The 26,345-nt window shown below is 36.7% G+C and overlaps 1 protein-coding gene and 1 long non-coding RNA gene across 2 annotated transcripts in view; one reads left to right on the forward strand and one right to left on the reverse strand.

Moving 5' to 3' along the window:
• Positions 1-26,284, forward strand: part of ITGAV (integrin subunit alpha V) — a 46,551-nt gene extending 20,267 nt beyond the window's left edge. Inside the window, exons 6-30 of the mRNA XM_065068920.1 lie at positions 966-1,011; positions 2,406-2,531; positions 3,214-3,258; positions 3,448-3,491; positions 3,579-3,635; positions 4,109-4,161; positions 4,573-4,775; positions 7,144-7,335; positions 7,445-7,490; positions 8,089-8,190; positions 8,964-9,022; positions 10,054-10,208; positions 10,615-10,752; positions 11,482-11,549; positions 12,523-12,670; positions 13,844-13,936; positions 14,970-15,049; positions 16,870-16,950; positions 17,955-18,060; positions 18,726-18,884; positions 20,264-20,377; positions 21,872-21,985; positions 22,076-22,183; positions 23,243-23,365; positions 23,740-26,284. Of these exons, the coding sequence (XP_064924992.1) occupies positions 966-1,011; positions 2,406-2,531; positions 3,214-3,258; positions 3,448-3,491; positions 3,579-3,635; positions 4,109-4,161; positions 4,573-4,775; positions 7,144-7,335; positions 7,445-7,490; positions 8,089-8,190; positions 8,964-9,022; positions 10,054-10,208; positions 10,615-10,752; positions 11,482-11,549; positions 12,523-12,670; positions 13,844-13,936; positions 14,970-15,049; positions 16,870-16,950; positions 17,955-18,060; positions 18,726-18,884; positions 20,264-20,377; positions 21,872-21,985; positions 22,076-22,183; positions 23,243-23,365; positions 23,740-23,835 (2,556 nt within the window). The 3' untranslated portion in view covers positions 23,836-26,284. The remainder of the gene's footprint in view (positions 1-965; positions 1,012-2,405; positions 2,532-3,213; positions 3,259-3,447; positions 3,492-3,578; positions 3,636-4,108; positions 4,162-4,572; positions 4,776-7,143; positions 7,336-7,444; positions 7,491-8,088; positions 8,191-8,963; positions 9,023-10,053; positions 10,209-10,614; positions 10,753-11,481; positions 11,550-12,522; positions 12,671-13,843; positions 13,937-14,969; positions 15,050-16,869; positions 16,951-17,954; positions 18,061-18,725; positions 18,885-20,263; positions 20,378-21,871; positions 21,986-22,075; positions 22,184-23,242; positions 23,366-23,739) is intronic.
• Positions 1-26,345, reverse strand: part of LOC110360024 (uncharacterized) — a 70,513-nt gene that overhangs the window by 37,308 nt on the left and 6,860 nt on the right. The window lies entirely within an intron of this gene.

Below are 26,345 nucleotides of genomic sequence, written 5' to 3' on the forward strand. Positions count from 1 at the left end.
ATTGTACAGTTAAATTGTTTAGCATAGTCTGGACATGTTAAGACCACACAAGTCCTACTTGTGTTGTGGCAATTCTTTGGGTTCTTTAGATTTTATAGTCGGGTCATATCCCCTCGCTCTTTGCCTGAGGACACTCTAGTTTTTCCTCCAGAGGAAACTTTGCAAAATGCAGTGTAGGGCTGTGTTTGATTTATTTTGCATGCACCCCTCAGGCTTGCTGTGCCAATTCTACCCCAGCTAAAACCAATCTTGAGTTCTAATCCAAAACCCCAGCTGAGTGGACAAGCCTGGGTAAAAGAGATCTCCAAATCTCTGACCTAGATTTTTCTGAGTGGTAAATACGAGAGTTTTTAAGATTAAAACCACAATAAGTGGCTTAATTTTGCAGCAAAGCCTATGGCCCAATTCAGTACTTACAGAGCAGATTCCCAGCACTGGGACAGCTAATGTGGTTAAAGTTTCATAAACTGGTTTGTGAATTGCAATTGTACCAAGGAATATGGAGTGGGGGAATTACATCACAGCTTTTCTGAATTAAACTTTTCTAAAGATAACTTGCAGAAAGTGGCAGGGGCAGAAGAGGAAACTAGTTTGGTGTCCTGATTTAAAACATGTTATGATTGCCTTGTAGCAGTTTTGAAAGTTTTCTCCTAATTGTATTTCTGTTGTCTTAAATTTATGTAGCTAGAAGGGCCTATTACAATAAAAGCAGAATTTTGGCAGGAATCTTAAGTGGTTGAAATAGAGAAGCAAGTCACTGCGAAGGCATATTGTTTGTTATTTTAACATTTTACAAGGTGCATTTTTAATTAATCATTTATTCAAAAATTAAAAAGTATTTGGGCCAGTGAAGCTGCAGCCACATTCATATATGGGATTACTTCCCATAAACATAGGACATGTTTTCTTGTCTTTAGCTATGCTTAATGTGTGTGGTGGTGTTTGTGTTTTTTTTCCTCTCCAAGGGAGACAGAGTGCTGCTTGGAGGACCTGGAAGTTTTTACTGGCAAGGTGAGATACATCATTTCAGTCAGAGAAGTTGACCTCTTTGATTTGTCTCTTTATCCTCTTAGTCATTTGTATCCACACTTCTCCAACCACTGTCTAAGTCTTTGTCAGTAAGAAAACTAACAGAAATAATTTTTCTTCATCCTTCAAAATATATCCTAAATATTTAAGGCAACTGCAGATTGAAGCTGAAGTAACAGTTGTATAGATGTGTCTTTTAAATAACTCTGTGATCATTTTAAAGGCGTTTTCCCAGAAATGTGGAATTTGTTTCCACCAGCAGAGTGTTTCCTTTAGGATGTTTTTCTTGTTCCTTCAGAATCCACATGTTTTGTGATTTCTGATACGCATATGAAGCATGTATTTTCAATGGGAAATGCACCCTGCAAAGAGTACAATCATCATTTTCCTTTTGTGGCAAAGATGTATGGCATTTGTTTATATGGATCTGTTTGTGCCATGGTGCACGTTTTACCGCTAATTGCACTGTTTACACTGAACATTACCTATATATTTTGTTAATATGGGCTTCAGTTAGTATTTGCTTGCAGGATCATTCAGTGTTTAGTTACAGCTCTCTGTTCAAAAGATGATGCTTCCATAATCAAGTCGTAGCTGCCAAACTCTGTTTATGACAGTCCTATGTTTTAAACTCTGAACAAAATGGAATGATGGAAATCAAACTGTGGATACAGTATAATATAATGTTTGTATATTCATTTTATATCTTTTTGGCAAAAGTGACAGCTCCTCTGCTGAAACAACCTTAATCTCTTTTACTATGACCAAAAAAAAAAAAATCCCAACTCTGAATGGAAGACACTAGTATACTTCTAAAAACTAGATTTTTCACCCCCAAATTTTTATTCCACATTCTGGGATGCTAGAGGAGCAGTTTTGCCCATACTTCATACATGTATGAATATGTATGTGAAGTGCTCTTCTGAAAAAAAAATTTTAAGATTTAATTTAAATGCCAAGAAAATAATGTGATGATGTCACCACCTAGTGGCTGGCGACATGGGAACAGGGAATGCAGCCATATACTGTGCTCATGGTATAGAGACAAGGGATGGTGACTCAGTTCTGCAATACCATAAGCATGTGCTCACTCTGACCTGAGTGGTCCTGTTTACGTCCTGGCTTAGGTGTAGGAGTGGCTTCTATTGTCAGTGAGAACTCTGTGTGGTTTTGATTAACTGTGCATAAATCTTGCTCAAGTGAGATCCAGACTTTCACTTGCATCCTATCTAGTGCTGCTGTTGGCTATTTTCTGGTCAATATTGTTGGAACAGTTGTTGCTTTAGAAGAAGGCATTCTGTAAATGAGTCCTGTTGCTTATTGAACGCGTGCACGCACATTTTTCTGTGGTTTTAAGCTATTTTCTTTCTCTTTAGGCCAACTTATTTCTGATCGAGTGGCAGAGATTGTGGCTAAATATGACTCCAAAGTCTACAGCACAAAGTATGATGACCAGTTGGCAACCAGACCTGCCAGTGCTGCTTTTGATGACAGCTACTTGGGTGCGTAGTTTGAAAAGGAAGAAAACTTAGTTGTGCTGGTAAAACTTCCTTGCGCCTTTCACATTTAAGTCTAAATCACACAACTACTAATTCAACATTTGTCAGGTAACTAAAGAGCCACATACCTGAAAATGCAGTAATTTACATGTGACAGAAACTTAACTTTCTTGCCATAGGCTTGATTGAAAATACTTCCATGAATTTTTGTGCTCTGTGATTCAGGCTGAATATGAGAATGGCCAAGGTACAATTTTTACGTGATAATTTAGTCATATACCTGTTTGTTGTGTTTTCAGAAAAGCAGATGTTTTTAAATAATCTACCAAAACAAAATAAAAATGTGAAAGAATAATATTTAGGAAGAAAACTAATGAAGAGAGTTCCTCAAAGAAGAGGGAAACCATCATTTTACTTCATATGTGTCTTCAGAAAACAGCAGGGATAGACCAGGACAATTCCCAGGATGACAATTTTAAAATGTTAATCTTCTGATCTCAAATTCATGGGTGCTGATGAATTGCAGTCTACTCATGTAGCTGTTCATAGGCTAAGCTACTTAGTAGTGATGTTTATTTTAAGTTGAAGCAAGAGGACTGTGCACAGAGACCTATGAAGAGTATAAGAGAAAAGAAAGGTTTAATAAGGTTTTTCAAGGGTTTTACTTATTTTGTCTATTGGTCAGGTTATTCGGTGGCTGTTGGAGACTTCAATGGTGATGGCACAGAAGGTAAGACCCTTGCTTCAGTAAAAAAATCATGTTAATATGCTGGGTAGCCCTTTCAAATAAATGGTATAAAACAAATGATACAGTGCATGGGAAAATGTATAAGCACTGGGAACGGGCTACTGTGTTTAAGCAACATCATTGTGCTTTGGGACCTGAATGTTATCTGGGTGTCTTGCTTTTATATTTCAGACTTTGTATCAGGAGTCCCAAGGGCAGCAAGAACTCTGGGCATGGTAAGAAATTTGAAACATTAAACTTTACAATAAATAAAAAATATTGATATTGTTGGTATGCTGTAATGTGTATGTCTTCATCTGCAGGTGTCTATTTACAATGGGAAAAACATGTCTTCCATGTACAACTTCACTGGAGAGCAGGTGTGTAGCTTTATTCAGTGTGGTGGGGGACCAGGAGGCTATTCCTATAGGAAGATGACACATTGAGAGAGTATGTAGGGTACCAGAACATAGAAATTGTATATGTTATTAGCTTATGTGCCAAAGAAAAAATTTACAAAGTCTGTAGGAATCCTAAGAATGTATGTTCTAGGAGTTCCCATTTTGTAGTATTACTTAGAGAAACAATCTTATTTAAGTGAAGAAAATGCTGCCTGTTTTGAGAATTGGGAAAGAGGACTAGATCGTGAAAGGGGGAATGGGGAAGGTAACTGCTCAGTTTACTTTCTAACACAGTAAGGAACAGAAAGGAAAATATCAGGAGAAAGGAGGCAAAAAATCTTGTGGTATATGTAATCATCCCCCTAATATCTTTTCTGTTCAGCTTTGTATAAACTTCTTTGTGTGTCTGTATCACTGCAACTCAAAAGTTTGGTTTGAATTTTGTTTTCCAGATGGCTGCTTATTTTGGGTATTCAGTGGCTGCCACAGATATCAATGGGGACAAGTAAGTTCCCTCTTCTCCCCACTGCCACCTAACTTTTTTTCTGGATTTCTAAGAAAAAAAGAAGCTTTTATTAAAAAGTCTTTTCTACATTACGGATTTCTGTCTTTATCAGTGGTTTAACGTTTATCTGTCCAACGCACTTTCTTGTTGGTACTCAACATTTCTTTTAACAATTGTAGATTTGTTTTTGTACTTATTTACATAAATACATTGTGTGTTCGCATGCTTTAAATGCATGAAATTCTGGGATATTTGTGCTTACTTTGTCAATCGATATTTGCAGTTTAAAGATGGGTAACTTTGATCTTAATATTGACTTCGGTGCTGAGTTAGTCCTGCTAACAGATGCTTAAGAGAATGAAACTGAACTTTCATGCTGTTACTGAAGAACGTTATCCTTCTTCGGTCCAGTTATACAGATTTGTTTATTGGAGCTCCTCTATTTATGGATCGAGGTTCTGATGGAAAACTTCAAGAGGTCGGCCAAGTTTCCGTTTGCCTTCAAAGAGCCTTTGGAGGGTTTCAGATCACAAAGCTGAATGGTTTTGAGATATTTGCAAGATTCAGCAGTTCTATTGCACCTCTGGGCGATCTAGATCAGGATGGCTTCAATGGTAGGACATGATTTCTTGATCAGTATTTTCAGCTCATAGATGAAATCTCAAAAGCACACTATATGTGGATTCCGCACACAAACATTCTGCATTCTCACCATGACTGAATGTTGGACATGAAGGTCTAGACTCCTTTCGATGCTTGTATGCTACTCCCAAGAATGCTAACAGGAGTTCCATGTATGCATCGAGCAGAGACTATACCATTTAAACTACAGCACGGACTATTTTAGCTGTTACGCTGGTCAGTTTATTACTTTCTAAGTGATAAGTACAGTAGAAATTTTGATGAAATATCCAGCTCTCCACTGTGACTTGTTAGGACATCTTCGGTATAATTTTCCTTGTTTCCATTGCTCAAAGACCAGAACGACAATGGTGACTGAAAAGGAGGTTTTGTTTCAGAGAGCTGGTTAAGAATGTTATGATAGAAGAGATTTTCCTGAGAAAAGCCTACTCTTTTTTTTTTTTTTTGGTCCTTTATTTCAAAATGGGAGAGTCTGGTGAAAATATCCCATAACAACTATAGCCATCGGTACCAAGAGCTGGGTGTCCTGGGTGAGTCTTTGGATGAGAAGTCTGGGGCTGATACAGTGGAAGCTGCGGACTCTCCTTGGCCACTGCTTTTTGTTACTTTTGCTTAGGAATGGGGAGCAATGACACAGACAAGAATCCTATAGGTTGGGGATAAGACTTAGGAATCCTAGCGAGAATGCTTTGTTTCACAGATCATACACCAGTGTTTCCTAAAGAGCAGCAGGAATTTGAGTTCCACAAAAATGGTAATTTATGTGGGTTGTGGGGTGTTGTTTTCCATTCTGCTTGCAAGCTAAGTCTTTTCTGAAAGGTCAGAAATTATAATAGGCTAATATTACTAATTGCTAGGTAGCTTTAACTTATTTTTTTAATGAAATCATTGGCATTTTCTCTAATCTTCAGCCTTCTTGAATTGTTTTGGAAGGATCTCGTTCTGTATCTAAAATAGTCATATTTTAAAACCCTGTGAGAAATGCAGAAAAGATGTAGAAAGCAGTATAATTTGTCCCAGCAACTTAGCCATTAAGTTATACTAAGTGACTTATCCATTAATGGATAAAACTTGATTTTATGAACCAACTCTAAGTATGTTTACTTCTGAGTCTCTTTTTGTAATGTACCAGTTTGAACAAAATGTATATTTTGTAGCTCAAAATATTTTATGCCATTGGTTTTGGTGAGATTAATGTTTAGATTTTAATTGCCAATAGTATACAGAACTAGTATGAAGATGCAATATCACCACAACTGTTTACAGAAGACACTGGAAAGGCTACAGCTGACAGCCAAAAAATCTGGTCACTTGACGAGATTATCCGAAAACTATTTTGATTCCATCATGTTTCAATCTGCACTACACTGTAGGTGAAAAAATCATGGCAAAAGCTGCCTCTTTTTAATTACTTTGCCATTTTTTAGTCTGTTTTGTTTTGTTTTTTCTCTTGCTCTATTTAATTTTGGGAGCATTAACTAAAATACTTTACATCATGGCATGGTGCAAGATTGGAATTTCTGCTCTTTTCATAAAGTTTGTAAAGAAGCATCAAAAATATGAAATTTTAAACTTTCAAGTCCTTGTTCTTTTCATGAAACTTTCTCAAATTTAAGGAAAAATAAGGGAATTACTATGTCTGGTCTTTGAACTGACTGCCAAAATGCTGAATTTGGATCATATGTACTCTTCTGAAGTTAGCCTTACAGATAACCCAATTAGCATTTTGTTTATTACTGTTTATTAGTTATTGATAATGAGTACTCTCAAATTTACTAAGCTTTAAGAGATAGCATAATTACACTGAAAATTCTCCATAAAATGTATTGTCAAGCCACAATCAGGATAGGGTAGATGGGAATTCGGTATTTACCATTGTTTTAGGCTGATTTAGATTTTCCAGAATTACTAAAATGTCACACCCTTTGGATGAACATGAGTGTGTTAATGAAATGGGCAGATGGTCCCACTTTTTTGTGATTTGGCACCAACAGTGACTAGTTCTGGGTGTTTAATACTCTCAAACATCTCAAATCCGTATGATTTGGCTGTAAGTCAGTCACTGAAGTGCAGAAGTGTTTGCAGAACAATTCTGTTCCCTCCTCCTCTCCCTTACAAGTCTATGATACATGTTCTCATTAAACATTTATATTTTCTAGACAAACCAACATCCAATTAAAAATAAAAAAGGTGGTTGATGAGCATTTTATAAAGGCTGGTTGCATTTCCTCCCTACAGACGCACCTTGAAACTGTAGTATCAGAAATTATTGGTTGATGTAAGCACAAATATGTTCTTCTAGACTCTGGCGGTGTTGATGATTGTTCTTTTGGTTTACAGACATTGCGATTGCTGCACCATATGGTGGAGAGGACAAGAGAGGACTTGTCTACATCTACAATGGAAGAGCCAATGGTTTGAATGCAGTCCCATCTCAGATTCTGGAAGGGCAGTGGGCCGCTCGCACTATGCCACCCAGTTTTGGATACTCGCTGAAAGGAGCCACGGATGTGGACAAAAATGGATATCCAGGTCCTTTGCTCTAAGTGTTGCTTTAGAATAACTTCATAGTAGCCCTACCTCTAGACAGCATATTTTTTAAAAAAAATTGTAACGTGTAATATTTCTCCTTTCTTCCTAGACTTGATTGTTGGAGCCTTTGGTGCTGACACAGCTGTTCTGTACAGGTAAATCTCCCGCTCTGCTTTTACATATATGTGTGCAAGCAGAATGAACGCTCAATGGTGTTCTTGAGTTTCAAAAGAAAGCAGGATCAGGGAATTCTGAAATTCTGCCACTCCACCTTCCAGAGTGCCAGAGGTAAAAAAAGGTTGTATCGCTGTTTTCACTAAGTTAAATCTACAGTCTGCCATGTATTGTTTATCTTTCTCAGTAATCCACAGTTAAGAGAACATATAAATAAGGTGTCTTCAAGGCCTTCTGAGTGACAGTTTTCTAGATTCTGAAACAGAGGGTGCTGCCAGCTGTTACACTGCAGTCCCAATATTCTCATCCAAACTTGGCTCATTTGGGGAAAATACCTTATTTGTCTGTGCTAGAAAGAGACAGGACATCCTCTTAGCACAATTGTCCAGGTTCTGATTCTGATGGTAATAAGAGAGCACAGAAAAGCTTCCTGCTTTTCCCTAATCTATTCAATGATTATTTGTTGTTCTTGCAATTTTGTTAAATATTGTCTGTGTGTGTATCTGTTTCACAGTGTGATGGAGAGGGTATTGTCTAACATGGTGTTGAATGCTGTTCAAGAGTGTGTTTTCTTTGCAGGGCTAGACCAGTTATTAGAGTAAACGCTGCCCTGGAAGTTAATCCAACCATTCTAAACCCAGAAAGCAAAGCCTGTTCACTGGGAGATGTAAAAGTTTCTTGGTAAGCAGGATGTCTTTGCTTTTCTTTGAGGGGAGTGACCTTTTTGGTTTTTATTTTCATAAGCTTTCAATTTTGAAAGAATTCAGGAAGTCTAGTCTGCTAATTAAGAAAGAGGTGATCAAGCACAGATATATATATATATATATATTTTTTTAAAGAACAGACAGTACAAAATAAAAACTCTTTGACAACAGTGGAAGGACCAACATTGTCTTCAACAGATGCCAGGTTGCCTCCTAGGTGACATCCTACCTGCAGAGTTTGCCACTTGTCTGTTGAGTAGTGTGAGATCTTCCCAAGATGGGAACGGATCACACAGCTTTTGCAATGTTTTTACCCATTAGCTTACTTTTATGTGAAAAATAGAGTTGGCTTATGGAAGACACTTGGGAAATTTTCTTCTATGCAAACTGGTTTTGGATCTTGTTCCTGGACTATTATCCAAACCCACTTCTCCTTTCTAGCTCTTACTCCCTTTTCAGCTCAGTATGCCAGTGCCTTCTAGTTTTAAAAATACATGAGCCATGGTTGATTTCAGGAATAAACACTCTGCTTCACAGGTGACTATTCCTACAAGAATCTAGACTCCAAAGCTTTGCATTGCTGTCTACTTACTGGTTATAGTTTCTCTCCCATCAGTAGAAAATAGCTTTTGGGAGTGAGCTAGAGTCTTAAAAGAGAATGCCTTCAAACTGAGAAAAACAATAAAGAATTGTAGAAGAAAATGAGAGAAAAAGTGTGTGAAATTAATATTTTCTTTTCCTCCAAAACAGCTTTAAAGTGAAGTTCTGCTTAAAAGCGGATGGCAAAGGGAAGCTCCCTAATTCACTCAGTAAGTTTTGCTAGTTTAAAAACTTTAAAGTATTTTCATATTGTTTGCAGACACGAGCACTGGTTGTCATTCTTTTTTATTATCAAAACAGTTGGCTGCCCTTTACAGCACAATCCTACCAGTTCAGTAACCATATACATCTATTTGACTGTCTCCAGTAGTTCTTTAGCTGAAGTTGTGTTGAAGTCAGTGGGATTTGAGCATATTTGGCAGTTTAAGCATATGTTTAACCACTGGGTGGAACTAGTCTTGGAAGTCCTTTGTATGTAAACAGAACTGAGATCAACTCTCATTGAGGGGAGTTTAAACAAGAATATTTAAGCATGTGCATCCTTAGGCCTGAATAATATAGAAAAGCCACAAGGGACTTCTCAGATTTCTCTTGAAATCATGACCTGATTGATATAACTGATTTTTTTTGTGTGTGTGTGTCAGATTTTCTGGGTGAGAGTCAGGAAAAGGTTGTTTCAAACAGGTTTTAACCTGTCTCTAAGGTTTTGTAGTGTGGCAGACAGCCTGATACTATCAGCCTTTGTCTACTGATTACAAAAGCTTTTTCCTGTTTTCTGTATGGCATGTATAGAGGTTGTATCATCTGGGAAGATTTGTATAAATAGCTGTTACATATTTTAAATTTAATTATCTATATCAAATATGTGAAGTAATTAGATTGGCAATACAGTTAAATAAGTACATGCAAGATTGCTTTGAAATTTTCAAGGGGCAATTAGCTCTTGGTTTTTCAGTTCTATAGCAATTATAAGAGCACCGATACATTTATAATTTATATGTTTCCAGTATTTAAGGAAAAAGCAGAGGCTAAGTAAGGACAACAACAGTGCTTGTTAATTATTGGATGGAGAACTAATGTAGTAACTGATTTTATATTTAAAGAACTGGACGTTTTAAAAGTTTGAAGTATTAGGTTTTCATTGCAGCTGAAATCAGCTTTTGGTTCCTTTTGTGATAGGTATCTGCAGTGTGTTTAACTGAATAACATATCCCTAACCTAACTGCTTTGGATTGGGCAGATTTCCAAGTGGAGCTGCTGTTGGATAAGCTGAAGCAGAAGGGAGCTATAAGGAGAGCTCTCTTTCTCCACAGCAAACAGCCCAGCCACTCCAAGAACATGACTATCACAAAGGGGGGCAAGATGAACTGTGAAGAACTTGATGCCTTTTTGAGGGTAAGAGATTTTTTTGTACGTTGTCTGTTACAAGTTTCTGAGATCTATGTGGGATCTTAAAGCACACTGAATTTTGTGTGGCAGGAAAGAGTGGAATTGTGTAACACTTTAGGCTCATTGCTATTATAGTTCTGTGACTTAATACTTCTCTTTGCTCCAGTTTTCCATTTGAAAATCAGGCATGTTACTACTGAAATTGTCAGTCTTTAAAGTTTACACTGCAGGTTTTCTAACAAGAGATTTACTAGTTTGAAAAGAGCTCGGGAGTTCTAGTATTGCTCAGCATTGCTCTCAGAATGACTGTTCAGAATGATTGCTCTCAGAAAGCCTATAGAGACTTTCAAAGGATATTTTTCTTGTTTTCTTCACATGTTTCAATTGTAATTCAAATCTTTGGTTTCCTCAGGATGAGTCTGAGTTTAGAGACAAACTAACTCCGATTACTATTTTTATGGAATATCGTCTGGATTACAGAACAGCTGCAGATGAAACAGGACTGCACCCTATCCTCAATCAGTTCACTCCTGCTAATATGAGCAGACAGGTATACTTCTTACACAATCTGTCATGAGACAACCCAGAACATATTCTCAGCTTGCAATACTTATGTTCATTTTAGGACTTCTGAAGAATTAAGATACCAAAATATACATCTAGGCTTTAGTCTTTGCATTGCGAAAGTATTGATGGTTACTGTATGTTTGTCCTATCTTTTTTTCCCTTCTCTCTGATAAATTTCTTTTTTTGACATGTTATTCCTTAGCACTGGACATCCTTTTCATGCAGATTGATTAACAGTTTTCTGGAGAAAAGCAATTAGAGTAGTATTTGAAGATGTTAATCTTGAAGGATTGGACTGTTTTGTCCACTGCTCCTGTATGTTATGTATTTTGTGTTTATCTCTATAGTTCTCTCAAGGGGATAAACACAGTTATTCTATTTCTGCCCTTGGTGCAAATTTTTACACTTGTTTGTAAAGCAGATATTTGAGATACAACTCAAGATGAACAGATTATTCGAAGTATGGAAAGAGGATTAAGATCTGTAGACATCAGTCCTAGAATTGCAGTGTGGCAGGATTAGGCACAGTGCCCCCATTTATCAAAACTCATTTATTCTCATTTGAGACTAATGAGATGAAGGTATCTTACAACCAGCTATTTGTTTGTCTTTTTTTTTTTTTTTAATTTGGTGGTGAAAGAGTATCGTTGGGAATGCATGTTAGAACAGATGCAGGAATTATTAAAACAATATCAATTTGTTTTTTTCATAGGCACACATTCTGCTGGATTGTGGTGATGATAATGTCTGTAAACCAAAGCTGGAGGTTGCAGTAGAAAGGTAAATACATGAGAAAAATACTTCAGAGAAAAGTAACTCCCCTGCTCGAATTCTAAACTTCAAGAGATTGTAATACTTTTGTTACAAGGATGCCTTGAAATAAGTAGGACTCCTCATTGTATACAATCTAAATTTATGATTAATTGTTTTAAGACAAACTCATTTTCTGCTTTGTAAGCTAATGTCTTTTGCATGTAATACAGGGAGAGCACACATCGCTTCCCCCTACCCTGGCCCCCACTACAAGTACCCAATATTTATTTGTATATTTGGCAAACTGGACATGCATAGCAAGCATAAAACAGTGTTAGCTGCAATTGTATCACTATTCTGTTATTTAATACTAGATAGATACAAAAAGATGAGAACAGGAATGATTCTGTCCAGCAAGGGGTTGGCACAGTTCTGTGGTCACATGTGTGAAAAAAAAATTGTTTGTACTGGTAATATCTTTTATTAAACATGTAAAAAAGAAGCTAGTTTTAACTCGTAATTCTTTCCTGAGTCTGGGCTATAGCATATGCACCTGTGTGCAGGTAGCACAGTTCACAAGGACACTCATTCATGCACATGCTTCAGAAACATTTTACATCAGTGCAGGTACAGTTAGGTTTTGTTGTAGCTGGTGAAACAAAAATACATTGTTGGGAAAGATATTGGTTTTGTATCTGGAACAAATGTATTACAGAGGTCTTGGCTGTATTCTGTAGTTGAGCCTTCCATCCAGTTTATTGTAAATGTATGCTTGTACTCTGTTAAATAGGCATGTCATTCAGAATGTACACAGTGATTTAGCTGTTCATAGTTGGTTTTCGTTTTAAAAATGTGTCAGTGGTTTTATGGCTTATTGTAAACATAAAAAAGTTTCTTACAAAATGGCATGTAATATTTGTGCTGTTTCGGTGATTGCAGACATGTTTTTGTTTTAAACATAGTGTAAAGCTCTGCTCATTTTTACACTTGTGTTTTGTAGCGATCAGAGGAAGATCTATATTGGTGATGACAATCCCTTGACACTAATTGTGAGTGCTCAGAACCAAGGGGAAGGAGCCTACGAAGCAGAACTCTTTGTCATTGTTCCACCCCAAGCAGATTTCATCGGTGTTGTTCGTAACAATGAGGTAAAATTACAACTATCTTTCTTCTTTGGCTAGCTGTATTTCAGGTCTTGCTATGGAAGTCCAAGGGAGAGGTTCTGGTGGTGGGTTTTACACTTCAGTCTTAAAGCAAAGCATTTTAAAAATGGTCAGGTTCTTCCAAGCCCAAAGGCTTTATAACACCTGGCGGGATGGTTTCAGTTTAAGAGCCTACTGCTAGCAACAAAGGAGAATCATCCTTGTGATGGAGCTCGATACGCAGAGTTTATCTGCTACAAGTCTTTATTTGAGCAGTGCCCATGTTAATTTATTAAATTTAGACTTAGCATGTCATATGGTAGGTAAAGAGCTGGGCACCTCTGAGGCAAAAAGTCATGTTAGGTGTTACTATTCCCTTCCATCTAAGTATGTAGAAAGTCTTGGGTGACAGTTATCCTGTGTACACAGAATATTAAAATTTATTTCCTGACTTTCCCTTTTTGTATTATAAAATGTCTGTATAACTTATATTTATTTGAAGACATGTGGGTGCAGTCCAAATTTAATTTTAGCCCGTTACAGCTACATGTAAGTATTATACTTTAAGATTTTCTTCATCCTTCTTTTCATTCGGTATAATCTGTGATCAATCAATGTACCTGTAATGTTGCAGAATGTTAAGGGGAAAACTATTTTCCCCTATATCAAAAGATTCCGACTTTGATACCACATCCATATATGTTGGACCCTGCCTTGGTTTGGTTTTCCAGTTTGCCTCTGCTACTTAGAGCTTTGTGATGTGGCTTTATCTGAAATCTGATAACTCCTTTAAGGCCTCTTTTTGAGTAAGCTAATAAGTGTTTGTGCTATTTTGCCTTCCAATCTTTATTTTCCTATGGATTGTTTTAACCCTTGCCAGATCTTCAAAGTTACTTCACATAGATTTTAAAGAATCATGGAGAAATGCTTTAGGTCACAAAAATCATCAGTGCTACCAAATACAACAGTATTGAATTTATCTTTTTATAGTCGTGGAAAAAGCATCTGTCTTGTTTCAAAAATATTTGTCTCCACGGAGACTTTCATACTCAGATTTCATTTAATTTTAGTGCTTGACTGTGTTAAAATTAATAATCTAGAGTTTTTCTCCAGACATTAATACGGGTGTCCAGATGTAGAGAATGGCATTCCTTAATATTTCTTACTGGTTTATCGCAGGCTCTAGCAAGACTGTCATGTGCATTTAAAACAGAGAATCAAACTCGCATGGTAGTTTGTGACCTGGGAAATCCCATGAAAGCAGGAACTAAGGTAAGGTTTGGTCCAGCAGGCATTGGGGAGCTCAAACGGGGTGCAGTCGGCATTTCTCTTAATCACAGTAGTGTCTGGGCAGGAGGTTTACTCTCAGGAATTGAAGATTAGATCTGTTTGATATTTAGCTGCCCACATGTTTGGTTGGTTCAGTGCTAATGGTTTCAACTTTTCAGCTAAATTTAAGTCTGAAAGGAATGTTCATGAGTATTATGATGCAACTCAAGAGGAGTAGTTCATTAAACAGTGGAATTAATGAACTCTGGTCCCTCATGAGTTTGTCTTTAGTTTTCTCTGATACGTATTTCTTAGTATATAACAAAAAGCTAGCTTGTAACACGCCGTTCTCTTAGTGGAAGCCTAATAGTGCTTCTCTCTTCTGCCTGTTTTATGAAGTTTGAGAGAGAGTTTTGTCTAGTTGAGACCTCTGCACTTCCACCAAATGTAGTTGAATCTAGAAGAATCAAAAAACTACTAGTAGGACTTGCAGATATTAAGCCAATATGACATAAGTGGTATTTATTTTTGGAGGACATAAAGTGAAAATCAGTCACAATTATTAACACTTTGGGGCTTTGCTTCCGAGAGACTTTTTGAATAGGTGAATAAATACTGCTTCCAAAGTCTTTTGAAGTATTTTAAGTTGAACTGTACAGATTTTGAAGCAACTGTCATGTGCTGACTTAGAACAAACCTTGGGAACTGAATTCAGAACCATTAAAGTGCTCCCTGTTTTACAGGACTTTTTGCAACACATAGGGATGCTCAGTTATGTGTAAAATGGGCTGAAGCCAGGGGGTGAGCACGACGTAAACCTTACATTTCTATTTTGTGGCAATAATGCATCAGCTGAAATACACAGACATTTCATCTCTTGGTGAACTGAACAAGTTTAATTTGCCAGTTCTCTGTGGTGTTCTCTCTATGACCACATGCCTCAAGCAATTTTGTTGTAGTAGAACAGCATTAGGAAGCTTTTATAATGTATTCTATAGTGCACCCACTTAACTATAGTGTTTTTTTTTTCCTCAAGTTATTAGCTGGCCTGCGTTTCAGCGTGCACCAGCAGTCTGAAATGGATACCTCTGTCAAGTTTGACTTGCAAATCCGAAGGTATGGAAATCTATTGATTATGCACCTCACCTGGCAGATGACATGCTAAGTAAATACATCTGATGTAAAGCCAGAATTTCAGATGTTATGTATTTTGAGGATGAGAGGTATTAAGTCTTTCAGAAAAAGCAATGCATGTGATGGTCTCAGCAGAAGCAACATGCAGTGAACCATTTTAAATGTTGTGCAGCAGCCAGTATAGGAAAGTCTAAAAATTAAATACAATAAAACAGTAGTGTTCCTGTTAATTATAAAATGATCACAGTGCTTTCATAGAAATATGATATATAAATGTGAATTTATAGCTAGTGAAGGTTATATTTCGGATTTGGAGATGTGATCAGTAGGAATCTCTTTACCCAGTACAGTTTTTTGTTGCTTTATGGACACTACAAATACAGCTGTTTTTTCTTCACCCATGGTGATCCAGAAGCATTTTTTTTTCCTTCTCTGTTTCAGGGCTTCCTTTTTTTAAGGTAGTTAGTAAATTATTCTCATCCACATGTGTTTTTCATCTACAAGTGTTAAATAAGTTTAAACCTGCCATTCTATTTTAATGACACAGTGGTTTGCCATACTGAGCAAGGCCTTGACAGCCATTAATTACCTCTCAGATCTCACATTGCTGTCTGCTCAGTTTTTTCCATTCCTTCCCCAGCAGGTGGCAAGCTGTGCCAGTGGCACTCCAGTCACTCCAGTCCTTCTTTGCAGAAAGTGATCTTCTCCGGGGTGTCTGTCAATTTCCTTAGGCTGATAGCAGTCACTAACTGCTTTTCACTGGGTGAAAAAAGAGTGAGGTTGCTCAAGTCATACTTCTCTTCTGATGCAAGAGAAAGGAAATTCCTGTAACATTTTGTACCTTTTATGGAAGGAATTTCCTGACGTGGCTTCTGAATGCAAGAACAGTGATGCAGTTGAACGCGGTAATCACAGTTTATTGTGACAGGCATTATCAAGGTATTATCTTCAAGAGGTTTTAAAGATCACACTGGTTGTCTTAAACTCACAAAGCTAGATTTCCAAAGCTGGCATGGTTCCTAGCAGAACAACTCTAGTCTCAGAAAGGATGAGGTGCTTACAGGTTGGGGAAAAACACACTATTGCTTGTGTTTTTTGACAATAGCAGCAGCGAAGAATAATTAGCGGATTTAAGAAGATTGTTCTAAAGGAAATTGTTTGGTTAGGTAGGTATGTCTAAGGAGATCAGAATTCTGCTCCCAGTTCCATTTTGAGGGAAATAGGAATGTTCTGTTTCTTGTGGTTTACAAAAGAAGTCTCAAGAAATTTTGTGTACGAATGAATCTACGTGCCTTAATGTCTGTCATTTCTTGGTATATCTGATGTGTAGGAATTGGATGTAAACTGTATTCATTTCCTAGTTTAAACACTGAAGAGATGTCAGCAGAAATAGCCCTAGCATGCTTTCCTGCCCTGAGAGCGGTGTGAGGCCAACAAGTTCCTGAGCAAAACAGATGCCCTGAAGTGGAACTTAAGGCTCTGCTCGCTGTATAGTTGATGTTATCCCACAGCACTGGCATTTGAATTTTCTTACATGTGGCAGCTGAGGAACCGAGTCAGCGTTAGCTTTGTGTCCTTATCCAGTGCTCCCTGCCGAGGGACCTCCACACTGCCCTGAGGGTGGGACTGGCGTGCCTGTCACTGAGAACTGGCTGAAATGTGCTCCTTAGATTTCGGTACATGTGCTTTCCTACAGTGGCTCAGGAGTCATGCCGTGATGTCACATACAATTATTTTAAGTTCGGTGTTTTTTTTAAATACTTATTTAATGTAATAAATTAGCTTTTTTTTTTCCTCTGCAGTTCCAACCTGTATGACAATGTAAGTCCAGTAGCATTCTATCAGGCTGACCTTGCCATTTTAGCAGCTGTTGAAATTAGAGGGTAAGCATTGATACTGTTTTAATAAATGTATTTCTCAAATGAGCTTTGTATGTTTGCTTCTTTATAATTCAATGAATGTTCTTTCAGCTGTGCCTTAGTTTTTAGTTGTAAAGAAAATATGATTCTCTCTAGGCACCCCTTGAAATTTCACATCTTAAATAATTCTAGGTAATTACAAAATGTTTTCCGATAAGGAAAGCTTTTTTTAGAAGAAAAAAAAAAATCACCCCTCTTTTTTGCAGTCATACACATTTCTCCAGGTCACTTTCCTCCTCCACAAACTGACTGGGTTTGCATCCAAAAACCCCTGTAAACTCTTTTAAAACTGAAGTTGAAAATCCTATTGAAGATAAGTTTGCAGTGACCTCACCTTCTTCACTCTTAAGCATAGTATTAATATTGTAATGACTCCATTACCTCTGTTACTTCTGCTTACCAGAAATCTATACTTCACACCTAAAAGCTCTACAGTCCCCTTAGTTAACTCAGCCAGTAATCTCTGATTCCTGAGTAATCACTTATTAAAATTTACACTACATTAATTATTGTGATATAATTTTGTTAATATCTGAGAGGTGGGGAGATGGCACAACTGAAAAGCATTATTGCCAGCTTCACTGTTTTCAGTGCACACTGAATTATTCTTACGAGTGTACTGATAAATCTCTACATCATCAATATTTCTCATAATTGAAGTATTTCACACTTTGGTTTTTGGAGGTCATGTATCTTAATTCTTTTAATGGTTTACTAGATATTTTAGGTTGAACTCAAAGTTTAGAACAGGAAAGAAAAGTCTCGAAATAGAAGGTTCATTTTTCCATGTAGACAAAAAAAACAGAAGATTTAGTATGCAAGCCACTCAGCTTCTGTTGGTTTTGTTCTTATATACAGGAGATGAAAAATTGGAGATTGTATTTAAAGTGTGTTGATTTTTTTGACATGTTCTAGAGAATTACTCATTTCACGCTTTCCAATAACCACTTGTTTGTTCTGCTGTTTAGTGTGTCGTCTCCTGATCACATATTCCTTCCTATTGCAAACTGGCAGCCAAAGGAGAATCCAGAAACAGAAGATGATATTGGGCCTCTAGTTCAGCATATCTATGAGGTATGCAATTACTACCGATTTCAGTTACACAGTTCTGTAATAAATTAAAAGAAATAAATATTTTGGTGTAGGTTTTCTCTAGAGTAAATAATATTTTTTTTCCTTCATTTCTTTCTTGCATGGAAACAATTTATTTTTTAAGTGCTGGGTCAATAATTGGTATCTGCAAGAAGGGTTGGAATGCCTGCAATTAGTGTAACTGCAGTGCCCAAATAGAAGGGACTGATTTTTTTACATCATTACACATTCTTTATTTTCTTTTCTAACCCTTTGAAATATAGATAAGACTTGAAAGGAACTTGAACTCAGAAAATGACTCATGGCTGTAAATTATTCAGTGTTCTCATTTGTATTCCAACTGTTCTGAATCATTACTGTAACGTCTTTTGCCTTGAAAAATTATATTTAAAATTTTCTTCACAAAATGATCACAGCTTTAATGTAGATTTTTTTAATTAAACAAAACTTACTGAGAATTCTGCATGAATAAGAGTAGTTAAAATTGTTCTAGAACTTAGAAGACCATTTTCATAAAGAAACTTATAGGTATATGTGTCTGTGTTCAGAGCATCTTGGCTGAGACACCTACAATGGCTGTCATGAGTGCAATAGACAGCAAAAAACCCCACATTTTTAACATCTGTTAATTTTATTTTCATAATCAGCTCAGAAACAACGGTCCAAGTGCGTTCAGCAAGGTGATGATGAATCTGCAGTGGCCTTACAAATATAAAAACTACACCCTGTTGTATATTGTTCAGTATGAAATTGATGGTCCCATGAACTGCACTTCTGATATGGAAATCAATCCATTGAAAATTAAGGTAAGCAGGACTTGTGTTTTTGTTTGAGTGGAATAAAGTATATTTGTTTGGTTTGGAAACATGCTCAAAATACCCAGACCCCTGAGAATCTCTAACACTGTCTGAGTTAAGTTTTCATCTGTTGCTGAGGAACAAGACTGTTCTGTTTGATAGTACTTGTCAATGTGTATAGCAGGTGAAATAAAAGGCAGACAATAGAATGTCATCCCAGAGATAAATTTGGCTTATTTATTTTTTTTTTAATTTTTTTTTTTTCCTTGAAGACTGTGCTGTGTGAGTTTAAAGTCCAAAGCAATGGAACTATATTCAATGTAGTCATGAACAAAAACATTCCAAATGCTTCTGGGCTGTTTATGTAAATGTTCTGTGTTTTATTTGTTGGAAGAAGATGGCATTATACTAGCTTATTTCTTTAGGCTTTCATCCAAATGCCACAGAGGTCAATAGGGGTGTTTCACAGGGGCTTAAAAGTACGCTATCACTGCTGACAAAACATGCAGTTTGCAGAGCACAGAGCAGAAGAAACCCCTTTTTAAGTTGAACTAGACAAAGAAACAGCAGGTAAAAACCTGCAAGTTTGATTGAGAGCAGAGAGCTGAATTCTAAGACAATTTAGAACAAGCAGTAGAAATCAGTATATTACTTCTAGAAGAGTTTAAGTGAACGTATGTATAAAAATACCAAGGAAAGATATGTATAGAACAACAAGGAATAATCATCTGTCTTTGATAATCAGAAAGCAACTTCAGTGAATGTATGAATACTGATGTCCTGTGCTTTTGCTAATATATTTTTTACAACTCTCCTGTAAGTTTTCTCATATAAATTTGTAATGTAGAGGGCAAGTAGCATGGCTCTGCCTAGTCCCATATGTAAATTTGCAATATTGCATTGGGAATTTCTAAGGGATTACTGAAATAATTTGTTAAACCTACGGTATACTTTGTCAAGCCCATCATTAAAAAGTTTTTGGTTATGTCTGGACATGTGTACGCATGTACAGTGGTATGTGGTACATCAGTATCTTACTAGTGCTGTTTTTACAAAGTTAAAAACAGAAATGTTGAAGAAAAATCTTTATTGAAAGATTGCAAACTTGAATTATTTATTGCAGTCTAAGAGTATTTTTTTTGTATACTTGTAAAACTTTTGAGTTGAAGAAGAATTAAGATACCCAAGGCTCTGTGTTAGTTATTAGTAGAAATGTGCATCAGTGATCTAGAAAAGGCAGGAGTAACATTCTAATTCCAGCTGCAGGTAAAGCCAGGTTCAGAAGAATAGCTACTAAGAGAGAAACCTGAGCAGTTATTATTTTCTTGACCTTAACTTTGAAGTCTACAAGAATTATTTATTATTTGGGTTTCCTTGGTGTATCCTAGATTTCTGCTTCTAAAGACGATGATAAGAATGAAACACTTAGCAGGGAAGATAATCACAATCATCGGATCAGTCGAAGGGATATCACTGCCATTGGAGGAGATGTGCATACTTTGGTAAGCTCTCAGCATTGATACTGTTGAGAATGTGAGGTTTTTTTGTCTTTTTAGTGGGTTTTTTTGTGTTTTTCTTTGGTTGTTTTGGGTTTTTTTTGTTTGTGGGGTTTTCTTTTTGGTTGGTGGTTTGTTTTTTGTTTTGGGTGGATTTTTTGGTTTGTTGTTTTGTTTGTTTGTTTGTGGGTTTTTTAATGAAGATGGAGATGAAAGTTCCATGAGATGAAGAAACATTTCAGAAAATCCATGTTCTGTATTTAAATGGTTAACAGAGAAAGTCATGCTCTGGAGCTGTTCTGGTTCATTTTTCCAGTGCACACCAGTTTTCCTCAGGGTAGTCAGCCAGTGAGGCTTGTGCCTACAGGTTTGTTCTAAGTCTTTAAAAACCAAGGTCAAGTTAAACACTTGCGTCAGTCTTCTATATAGTGCTATTCCCTGCATTTGAAAACCAACATTCCATAGGAGGAAGGCTGGTAAAATAGGACAACTGAGAAGCAGCAGTGAGTGCTGCACTCATCATCTTTGTGACAAATTCTGGATTTCACAACAATTGTTTCCCAGCGGATCCTTGGCTGTTCTGTGATCAGACACGTGGAGGACCCGTCCTTTCTAAACAAGATTGGGAATAATCTGTAATATGAAGTAAATATATTGTCATATCACGGTCTCTACTTTGGGCAAGGCAGGACAAGCCGGCAGCAGGAGAGATGCCTGGCAGTTCAGGGTGGAGCAAAGTGCCTCAGGGAGTGCAGCCCTGATTCCAGAAATGTTCAGACTTTGGAGAGGACCAAAAAAGGGATGAGTAAAGAAAGTGAAAATATGAAGTAATATCCAGTATTCCTAAAAATTTCAGAGTTGTATTATGCTTACACTGGCAGATGTACCTACACTGTATAGTGTTTTAGTGTATAGCTAAGATCACGAGTATAAAATGAAGCTTTGTTTTGCTCTGCTTTCTTCTTGAAATGCTGATCGTTTAGCATCAATATTATCTGATGGATTTTGATAGAAATGTGTTTGACAAAGGCCACTTGAACTTCAGTAGTCCTAAGTATGGCTTATAGATCAGGTCAGTCAGTCAAGTTTGGAGACTTCCACTGGATGCAACAAAGCATATTTTGTTGGTACCGAGTGCTGCTAATTGCCATGAGTTTTCCCATCAAACAACACGTGGAGGATTGTGATGTGAATAGAGCAGAAATTGCCCCCCATGCTCTGGCATTTTTTCCTACATATGTAGATAAAGTATGTACCTTAAAGGTGCTGTGAGCTGCTTCACCTTTGGGATACAAGTGGCTCATGTAATTTTCTGAATGAAAACTTACAGAAAACCATTAAGCAAGTATTCAATATTAGGGTTTGTTTAATATATTTGAATAGTTTGTGGTGCTTTGCCAGGAAAATAGGACATAAGGTATGGATACGAGTAAAGTAATGCCATTAACAACTTTTCAAGTGTTTTCATATTTGGAATATCCTTCCTATTTTTATATGCAGGGCTGTGGAAATGCTGATTGTTTGAAGATAGTCTGTCAAGTTGGCCACCTGGAGAGGGGAAAGAGTGCAATATTGTATTTAAAATCACGCCTGTGGACCCAAACTTTCATGAATGTGAGTGACTGTGAATATTCTCTCCCTGCTCCTGAAACATAGTGATTTTTGAATCCAGATGCAACACTAACTTTGCTTTTTCTTACACAGAAAGAAAATCAGAATCACTCCTATTCTCTCAAATCATCTGCTTCTTTCAATGTTATTGAGTTCCCTTATAAGAACCTTTCCTTTGAAGACATCCACAATTCTACAGTAGTAAGTCATTTACATCCAGCTTGAGTTACCATATATAATTACTTCAAAATTAATACAAAATAATGATTGTTGAGTAGCTTTTTTGTGGCTTGTGATTTTATCAAAATATTTACTAATTTCAGTTATACACATACAACTGAGGGTAAAACAAATTTTTTTACTAAAACTAGAGTTAACAATATTTGTAGCTTTAAAGACTTTAACTGAAAACAAAAAAAATGATGGTGAATGGTCCTGATGTTCTTGTTAATGCCATTGCTGTTAGAGAAATATTTTACTTGAAGTTTGTCTTCTACTGTAGTAGCACTTAGAGCTTGAATAAGGACCTTTATTATACTATATGAAGTGCTATGTGAATGTGGAACAAAAAGACCATCTGTGCCCAAATATGTTTCAAATAGAAAGGAGACAGAGTGCAAACAGGAAGGAAGATACGGGCCATTTATTTGGGCTGCCAAATTAAAAGGTTTTGGTAGGCACTATCGCATAATAAGCCTTAAGAAAGAGGTTGAAAATTATTGTGACTGACTTATTTTTGAGTATGGTTTCTAATGACTATTATTAACACTTGTTTTTTCTCTCTAAGCCTTGTGGAATTGTTTTTTATTTCAAGGAATACCTCCTTTTAAGAAAAAAAGGAAAAGCCCTGAATTCTTTTTCTCTAATTCCCAAATATTTCCAGAATTCTACAGTTTTACTGAAAATCACTGAGCATTGCAGAAAAGCAGACTACATACTGCCATGTTATCACTGATTAAAAAAACAACCAAACAAAACAAAAACCCGTACACCTAAAACAAATAAACCCCCTCAAAACAACAACAGCAAAACCCACAACCCTGGTTTTATTTTATTTTGAAATCCTATTAAATTTGGGTCAGTGTAGCCTTTGTCACTATTAATTTATAGCTGTTTACTGACATTGGAGAGAAAAGTAATTTATGAAGGATTAAGATTATTTGAAATGCTATAGAATAAACATGTAAAAGACTTCAACTTCATGAATGAGCTCAGCATGTTGCTGCTGTGTGAACTGTGATTTATTGTGTTTTTCTTTAGGTTACTACAAATATTACATGGGGCATTCAACCACAACCTATGCCTGTGCCAGTGTGGGTTATAATTTTGGCTGTCCTAGCAGGATTATTGCTCTTGGCTGTTCTAGTGTTTGTTATGTACAGGGTAAGTACTGTATTTGAGGTTTTGATATTGTTTTACATATTAGCGATGTTATTATTTCAACTAGTACCAGCAGCTTGCAGAAATGCCTTGGTCCCCTAATGATCTGAATCAGTTAAACTTTTGTATAACAGTAAAAACTTTTCAGCTTTGTCAGGAAGAATAAAAGATGATGTCTGTGATTGCGCTCAATTATTTGGTTTAATTTTTCAGCTGATATTTATTGGCTTTGGAGGTCAAAAATACGGAAGAAGAGAGGAGGAGGGAAAAAAGTCATATATCTAATCAGTTAAGAACCAATCAAGAAGGAAAGAGAAAGAATGTGCGTATGCTTTGAAAATCACTGTGCCATTTCTTTATTCTTCTCTGAATCACAGATGGGATTTTTCAAACGTGTGAGACCACCTCAGGAAGAACAAGAAAGAGAACAACTACAACCACATGAGAATGGAGAAGGAACATCAGAAGCTTGAGCAGAGCTTTATCTGTAAGACATTCTGAAATTTTAAAATGCCTACGTCTTGGTTACGAATATTGGTTTCCTCAGTATGGAAAACACTCTGACTGCAAAGCTGCTGCTCTCAGAAGGTATCGGCATGTACAAAATAAGAGCAATATATTTTAAACCTCCTTTTTGTATTAATTATGTTCATACATGTGACTAATGCATCTGCACTGATTTGTGTGTGAAAAAAATTGAGTAATATGTAGTACCATGATTTTGCTTATCGGGATGTAAGAGACATCATCCTTTTTGATTCTGCCTTTGCTCTTGAAGCCAGCAGCTTCTGTAGATACTTGCTGGACTACACATTTAGTTTTGATTTTTGTTGGGAGTACGCTGCATTTCATTTCGTAGTTCTTGAAAGCTAGTTGCACAAAAAAAAATGAACACAGCTTGTTTTACAAAACTGAAGACTATTCTTTGACCCATTAATTCTGCTGATGATTTTCCTCCTGCTTCAAAAATGGGAGAAATTATTCAGTGGAATCATGCACATCTGATAACTATTCTGCATGCCTGCTTGCTCAGTCGCCTATCTTGTGATTTCCCTCTAGACTTTACAAATATTGTTCTCCAGGTTCCAGGTCTTTTACTGAAGGGATTGAGCCTAAGGGAACAGAAGTGCATGGTAGAAAGCTGGATATGATGTACTTTTTATGGGACCTAGTGAAAAGATTTAGGGCAAGATCCAAAGACTCTGCTGTGTATTTCCATGGAGCAGGATCTAGGTGTTCATGGCAGCGTGGATCCATTCAGGTACTGCCAGGAACAAAATGTTGTGGCTGCCAACAGACATGTCTGATGAGAAAACCCACAGCCTCTATGTTCACAAGTCAAACGTCCACAGGGTTTGAAGATAAGTCTGTATATTACTTGGCTTCAATTTCAGTTTCTGGCAAAACAGTTGAGGGAATCTTTGTGACAGGTTACCTGATGCACAGTAGGGAAGCTGATAACAATAATCATACTCTGCGGTTGACTGTTTGTAAGTGCAGGATGGAATAATATAGGGACTGTTCAAACTAGACTATTTGCCAGCCAAATTTATCTAGATTACATCAGTACTTCAGCCACACTCACACCCATCCTGAGAGAACAGTGAGCTTGTCAAATGAAGCAGAACCTGGCTGGCAATGAGAGAGGATTTGAAAACAGAAGGTTGATTTGGCTTGTTTCGTGTCATTCATTCATTGTTTCATTCATTGTATGTTTCATTGCACAAAACACATTTCATTGCACAAGACATTTCACTATGTTCAATACATTTCGCTACTGGAAAAGACACTAAATATTTTGTTTCATTGTTGCTTTTTTTTAAGCACACCAAAATTTCAGTGGTTTAAAGCCATGGGTCATTATTAGCTTATTTCTCCCATCATTGGTGTGGCAAAATGAAGCTTCTTATGAGAGAACAAAAGAACATTGGCAATATGCATTTTGTAGACATGTAACTGCAAATTAGGAGGTTGTTTGGCTTGTAACCACGTGTAACCGTGTTGCACAAATCCTAGAGTGGATATACTTAAAGCTATTACAAAGGTGCCTTATAGGAGATTTGTTTATTCTCTATAAAAGAAAAAAAAGGAATAAATTACAGTATGAATCCCCTGTATGCAGCCACATACAGAAAGGAAGACTTCTACTAGAATTACGCTGGTGAGATTTCAAGTAGATAAGTTCTTAAAAGGCCATAAACTCTGGTTTGGGTTTTTATCGTGAGGCTTTTGTTCAAAGCTGCATCTCTCCCGTAAGTACTGCAATGCCCAGTAAACCCAGAATCATCTGAAATGAACAGTTTGATCCAACTCTCATTTCTGCATCCTTTCTGAGATTTAAAACCATTAAGTCCGTTCTTACTCACTGAACCGTGATGGTATTTGAGTCATTAAGGGAGACAGCATGAAGTCTGTGTGGGCCCATATTTATAAGATACAGGCTTGCTTATTTATCCATTCACATGTTTTTGTTTTAGAAAATTTGTTTAGATAGAATTAGTTTCTATGAGAGGGTGTAGGGCATATTTCCACTTTCACTGAATTTTCAAGGTCTTCAGTGTAGCCAACATTTTATTTTTGTCTTTACTTCTAGTATTGTGACTAGTAATATGGTAAAGCATCAGGAGTCAGGCTTTAATCCTGGCCTCAAAATGTGACTTAGAAAACACAATTTCAGTTACTTACACAGGCTGCTAGTTCACACGCTTTGTCAGCAGATTATCTATATGCAAGGAGATTGTTTTTTCCCCAGTCTTAATCTGAGTAGGTTAAGAGGTTTAAGAGGCTGTCAGACAGATTATAGCTCTAATTCTTACATGTGTGCTTTCATTACATGTATACACTCTGACTTGAAATTTATTGGACTACTTGCATGTCTAGGCATTATAAAGAGATTAAAATTAAAAAAAAAAAAAAAAAAAAGGCATGACCAGGATCTCTTCAGCTCACATGGAAGGGATACCATAGCATTGTTAATGTCAGT

The sequence above is a fragment of the Columba livia genome, chromosome 7 (assembly GCF_036013475.1).
Source record: "Columba livia isolate bColLiv1 breed racing homer chromosome 7, bColLiv1.pat.W.v2, whole genome shotgun sequence".
Taxonomy (NCBI): Eukaryota; Metazoa; Chordata; class Aves; order Columbiformes; family Columbidae; genus Columba; species Columba livia.